The following is a 6,907-nucleotide window of genomic DNA, read 5'->3' on the forward strand; positions in this document are numbered from 1 at the left end:
CTTAGGCCACAGTCATCATTTTTGCCAATTTTCCTTAATTATATACATGTATTGTGTACATTGGCTTTGGCTTATTTGATTTCATTTATTTCCGTATATTCAGGGATTGTAGTGCAAGAAAAGAAGGGGGGCATGAACTCTCCATGTGCTTTGCATATTAAACTATTCATGACCTCAACAACCCCACAGCAAAAGCAGCAGCCAACAGGTCTATTTATCATAGTCAAAGTCATTGGACAGAGATCTTAAGGATATGAAGTCCATGCATGCACTCATTAAAAACAGCTCTGGGGACCTCTACTGACCAAAAGAAAAAAATGAAGCTTTTCCCTGAGAGCCCCAAGACCAACCCTCCTCCTTCACAATATCAAATACAAAAAAAACATGATTAAATAATGACAACATCAAAATTACATCAATGTCCTTTTTAATTGTTCCAAGCATAAATAGTATTCACTTTTCAAATCAATTTTAAATAGAAAAAAATATATGCAATTATAACTATTGCAATTATAACTTTTGTGCAGTGTCCTTAAATGGCACACACAATTTTCTACTGTAAAGAATATATGGTTGGATATAAATACAAAAGAAATTTGCATTTCAATACACAGTTAAAAAAAAATGTTAAAGTGGGAACTGTTTTGCTGTATAAAAAAGCACACAGAAGACAACATAAATGATCAGCTTTACAACACATTTGTAGCATGTTCTAAATAAAATAGATTATTTTATTATGTAAACAAGTTTTTCACAAAAATGTGGTATAGTCTCTCCTTTTGATTTATTTTATTTTAGTCATTGTTTTGTTTTGTTTTTTTGTATGAGAGAGGGGCATATAAAATGGACGGAATATGCTAGGAAAACTCAGTCACTTCAATGTAAATACAAAACACATTATGTAAATGCAATTTGAAATTAAACAAATACCGTAACCAGATAAATGTCACTAAATATTTACAACACTAAACATGAAATAATCAAATGCACAAACTCACAAACATTCCCACAGAGGTTATATCCGGGGAGGGGGGTGGTACTCTCACTACGCCAAAACGGATCTGATTTCTTCCATCTTTTTATTTTCTTCACTCAGCCCTGCTATGCAATTACTCACAAATACACACAAACACATGTACAACACAGCTGTAGATCTTCTCCACCAAAGGACAAAAACAGCTGTACGAGGAATGAAGCAGGCCAAGAGGGGATATCTGCACAACTGCAGCTTGACGTTCAGCCTCCCCCACAACCATTCACCTTTTCACTAAAAGTGCCTCAAAAGGCTTCCAACCTCTCGGGTTAATTCAAATAAATGACATTTTAACAGCACCTTTATTTCCTACCATAGGACCTTCAGACATAACAGAACACACAAAAGGCTTTGTGCTGGCATTTCTGTAGTAACAGTCAAAGGCCAGAGTCCATCTCTGGGATAAAGAGTGGGTTTTGTTTTCAGTGTTGACAGATTCCCAACACTGCCAAGTTCTGTCCTTGAACAACAGTGAGAAACTTCAACATTACAAGTAACCATAGGAGTGATTGGCCATCAGTGCTTTTATGAGCTGAAGTTTCTCTTAAATACATTACCAGCAATCATACCGAATGGAAAAAACCTTAGGAGTGCACAAAGGAAGCAAACCACATCCTTTCTCCAAAGAGACTCCTTCACTTTTATCTACGCTGTAGTGTTTACAACGAGACTGTTCTGAATTCTTCTGGGTATACGTGTGACTTAGCAGACATGGATTTTGACAGAACACATTCTACAATTTGAGGCAGTCTTTCAGAACAGCTTTTTAAATTATTACCCAAAATGTCTGGGTATGTGGGTCTAGAGTCTCGACTCATTGCTGGCTTGGGCATCTGGGTTCTTAAAGGTCAGTCCAATGTTGTTTTCATGTACATACGCTGTAGAACGAGTGTTCGGCGTCTGCCTAGTGAAAACTCTTATAAGTTTAGAGCGGTAGAGATCCCCTGCCAGGAAGTAGAGGATGGGGTCCAAACAGCTGTTCATGCTGGCAAGAGGGCGAGTGATTTTGTAAGCAAAGTTGACGATATTAAGGGACTTGCAATCTGCGTCTAGAATACGGTAGGCGTAGTAGAGGGAACGAGTGATGTGGAAGGGTACAAAACAGATTGCAAACACAACCAGCACCAATATGATAAGTTTAATGGACTTCCTCCGGGATGAACTCTGTTGACTTTGGGACAGGCCCTTTCTGGGTTGGCAAAGGGCCCACGCCATTAAACAGTAGCAAACCATGATGACCAGAAATGGCAGAATAAACAGCAGCACCATTACCACAGAGTTATAGGTAACATAGTTATGAAATTCATCTGGACGGCTGGTGTCGTGACACAAAGTGTCATTGCCCCTCTGAGAAGTGGTGACGAAAATCAGCTTGGGCACCAAGCAGGCTATCACTGCCGTCCAGACAAAACCACAGACCATGTGGGCATGGCGTGGCTTCACCATAGTCAGAGTACGAATGGGATGACAGATGCCAAGGTAGCGGTGCACACTGATGCAAGTGAGAAAAAGGATGCTGCAGTACAAGTTGGCATAGAAAAGAAACCGCACAATCTTACAGAGGAAAACACCAAAAGGCCAATGGCTGCGGTTTGCATAGTAGTATATGAGCATTGGCAAGGAGAGCACGTAGAGTGCATCTGACAGGGCGAGGTGGAACATATACACTGTACTGGGTTTCCAGGGCCTCATCTTAGTGATAAACATCCACAGAGCCACAGAGTTCAGTATCAGTCCCAGGAAACACACCAGTGAGTATGATACAGGTAGCAGAATATACTTGAACTCCTCATTGAAGAGACAGCTGAAATTCACTTCCTTGGAAGACATTGGTATCAGTGTGGTGGAAGGAAGGGACAAATTCCCTGAGACACCTTTCCTTGAGAATGAATTCATTTCTGTTAAAATAAAATATATATATATATGTAAAGCAATTTTAGAAACTTAAGAGATATTATAGGTAAACACATGATACATTTCATTGTAAAGCAATCTAAAACAGATTTCAAAGCACTGTTTTACATTGTCAAAACACAAGCTATAAAATCAACATGAACTAAAAGTGTCAAGAAAGAATAAACTCTTTTGTTCTCACAACAAGTGTCATTTTAACTCACTTTCACGAGTTTAGGTCAAAAACAATAGTCTAACACCATACCCAAACAAAAAGAAAACTAACCTAATATTAACTCAAGAGTTTAGCACTGAAATAATATCTTGTAAAACTATCCCCGTCTCAGACATAGCCTATTACACTTAATAATAAATCGCAAAACGAAATACAAAAACAAACAAACAAAAACTCACTGACACAACTGTACACATAAGGCACATGATGGGTAAATCTTTCAGAAATACAGAGAGAATAAAGGGGAGCACGCGGAACTGTTTCCACACACTAAAACTTACCGTTCACTCAGCTGAACAAGGTAAACATGTCCCACTCCCTTCACAGGTCAAAACACGAACTTATATAATTTGACGCTAATGGTTAAAACCATTCAGCCTGTTTAAGAGATTTACGGATCCAGACTTATCGGATTGGGAGCGCTCGAGTTGATATGGTCCCGCTGGAGTAGGTGAGCCCGTGAGCGCGTGAGCTGAGGGGCGGGGAATCGGCGCCAAATTTAGTTTCTTCCTGCTACGCTTCGAGAGTCGAGACGAATCCACCAGGTTTGACTTGCTTAATATCTCATCACCTTTCCTAAATACCACGAGAAACCGACCACAATATTAAAAGAAGTTGGTTTTAGAAATCTTCGATTTTTAAAGAGGAACTCCCCTTTTTCTAATTTCTGAGAGGTGAAGCTTAAAATCACCTCAGTAGGATACAGTATCATACCTTCGCCTTATCAGTTGCTGCCATCTTTGCCCATCAAACAGACAGTAGTAATTTACAGTCGAAGCTCATCTCATGCCCTTTAAACATGTTGGCTCTCATAAATGATACAGCCCAGTTTTTATGATAAAATCCTTGAATGTTAGGCTAAATTATAGGACACTTTAACCCAAAGCAAACATGGTGCTGTTGTCTTTCCGTTTTATACCAGATACTAGCAACTCCAGACATTTGACACTCTTAATCTTTTGATTCCAGGATATTTTAGATGGTTTTATGATACTTCCTTTATTTTATTTCACTTTTAGCAAGCACCATGTGACATAAATGAGTGTGTGTACACACATCCCTAAATAATGTAATACAATTCCAAAGAAGTGACAGTATTTTTCAGTATCTAGTAAAATAAAAAAAATGTCCCAACCATTCTAGGGGAGTTTATGCATAGGCTATTTGTTTTGTAGACTAAATTTAATATTTTGTAAAAAGTTAAAACACATTCCTATTTGACCAATGAGTGGTTGGAAGTGCAAGATTTTATCACAGAAGCTAATGCTCATTTGCCAGAACTGATTCTTTAGCAACATATAGGCCTACACTCAAAATAATCAGTAACACACACATTTATATCAGACTACACATATGTGATGGTAAATACTAAATAATATGATCTGTTTTTACTGTTTAGTTAGGGCAGACTACCATGAACATCAAAGAGCAAATGTATGGAAAGCTAAATGAACAGGCCAAAAGGTTACTGCAAGAGAGACCTTTATCTGCTATAGTGATCAGTTAGAGTGCCATAAGGGTGCATGACTGCTTTGCCTCTCTGAGTTAAAGTTCACATTGAATATTCACACAATGGCTTTATGATGTTGGCTGCAGTAATAAACTGAGTAGTTTGTGATTGTTAAATAGTTTTCAAATCCATTTGACTTATATCAGGATGCGCTAGTAGCCTTGTTGCCTATATTGCTGACACCAAGGATGTAATAAAAGCATAATAAAATACAATTTATGTCGTGTCATGCAATATATATATATATCAGCTGTGTGAAAGCTGGGGAGATTAGTTTGTGGTGTTGGTACGGTAAGACCCACTTCCTTTGCAATGCTGACCTGATGGTTAGTCCAAGAGGGAGTTACGAGAAAGTGCATAAAATTGTACAGGAATTTGAGTGGGACAATGACTCAGTAATGTGAACTGGTCACCGGAAATACAGCTAGTTAAGATTCACTCTTCATCTCTGGCCTACATAATAATCTAATGACTGACAGGTGAAGTCGGGGAAGCTAGTGCAGAATACACACCTATTCTCCACCCACTTTCATTTGCGTCATGACAAAGCATGATAGATAGAAAGAGTCCAGATCAGCCACAAACTATTGGAAGGACAATTTTTTTGAGAGAGTGGAAAGAGTGGAGTGTATTTGTGATAAGCTAAGATGACGTAATAACCAGACTCACAGATGCATTCTCCAACAGAGACCACACAAGGATGTGAACTCATGCTGCACTTTCTCCAGCTCTCTCTCTCTCTCTCTCTCTCTCTCTCTCTCTCTGTCTGTCTGTCTGTCTGTCTATGACATGTCTATGGACATTTTTAGGACATGTTGATGTCAACAGACTATCCAAACTCATTGTTTTGGGGCCTGTTTACAGCTGCTCACTTAATGCATTTTTACTGATCACATAGCTATCTGATTTATCAAAACGATTCCATTTACACTTTATCACATAAATGTGTTTTCGCAAAACGGATATAAATCCGATCTTCAATTCCCGTGCCGTGCTATAATACACCGAAAGCAACAGTTATGAGCTGCATTTTATCGATCATCAGCTAATGTCAAAGACCGCAAGAGGAGAGAGCGCGACGGCACTGTAAGATCATTTATAGTTTCTTTATTTTTAATGAAGATGATTGTGTGTTGAGCGTCTGCTACTTACTTTCAGTTTTATTTGTGATAGTTTGCGCGTTGGCTTGATGAAGATAGGCTAGGCCTACTCAGCTGCTCATCTGCGGCGATGCGTGTTGCAGTAGCGCCGTCATATGCTGGCAATAACATGTAACGTAACGCTCTCACACGTTTATTTTTTAGCAATAGGCTACGTTCAGACTGTCAGTCCAAATCTGATTTTTGTGCATATCAGATTTAGCTAGTATGAATGGAAAAAAATCACATGAAATGCGATTTTTACAAATCTGTTTCAATACACCCATGTGGTTTGAAATCACATTTCTGGAAATCCAGAATGATGTTGTTAGAAAACATGCTGAAAGTCGCTGCCGAAACAAGGCTGTGTTGTTCCAAAGTGCCAGACGAGCAGAAAATTACAATATATGATGTTTTATAAACAAGGTTCGGGAGGAGCACGTTCAAATAAATCATTCCAATCAACTCGTCACCAAACAATGTCTACCCTATCAGCACAAGTGGAAGCATATATTCTCTGTCAACTCACCTAACATTCCTTGACAGTTCCAGCATCCCTCCACCACCCCTGGCTTATTTCACAGTCAGGAATACGGTGGGAGTAGGGCAGGCCTACTCTGGGTTCGGGCCGCATACCGAGCCCGAACAACAAGTAATTATTATTATTATTAATAACAGTTCTCAGATTCAAAGATATGTTTAAAATCATTTAAAGAAAGTATTTGTCAAAACCCTTTGTTATTCTTAATTTTGACATTAATTTACAGTTTTACACCAGACATACACTACCGTTCAAAAGTTTGGGGTCGGTACGATTTTAAATACTTTTAAAAGAATTCTCTTCTGCTAACCATGGCTGCGCTTATTTGATTAAAAATACAACAAAAATCAGTTATAGTATTAAATATTATTCCAGTGTAAATCAGCTGTTTTCTGTGTGAATATATAGTAAAGTGTAATTTATTCCTGTGATCAAAGCTGAATTTTCAGCATCATCAGTGTCTTCAGTGTCAAATGATCCTTCACAAATCAGTATAATATGAGGATTTGATGCTCAAGAAACATTTATTATTATTATCAATGTTGAAACACTTGTT

At 38.3% G+C, this 6,907-nt stretch overlaps 1 protein-coding gene across 1 annotated transcript; it reads right to left on the reverse strand.

Moving 5' to 3' along the window:
* Positions 1–1,062: 1,062 nt before the first annotated feature.
* p2ry4 (pyrimidinergic receptor P2Y4) lies at positions 1,063–3,591 on the reverse strand. Its single transcript, XM_056233671.1, has 2 exons — positions 3,443–3,591; positions 1,063–2,931 (listed from the first exon to the last, which is right to left on the reverse strand). The coding sequence occupies exon 2, from the start codon at positions 2,927–2,929 to the stop codon at positions 1,835–1,837; it is 1,095 nt and encodes a 364-aa protein (XP_056089646.1). The 5' UTR covers positions 2,930–2,931; positions 3,443–3,591; the 3' UTR covers positions 1,063–1,834.
* Positions 3,592–6,907: the final 3,316 nt, after the last annotated feature.

The sequence above is a fragment of the Rhinichthys klamathensis genome, unplaced genomic scaffold, assembly GCF_029890125.1.
Source record: "Rhinichthys klamathensis goyatoka isolate OS25496 unplaced genomic scaffold, OSU_Roscu_1.1 h1tg000375l_1, whole genome shotgun sequence".
NCBI lineage: Eukaryota > Metazoa > Chordata > Actinopteri > Cypriniformes > Leuciscidae > Rhinichthys > Rhinichthys klamathensis.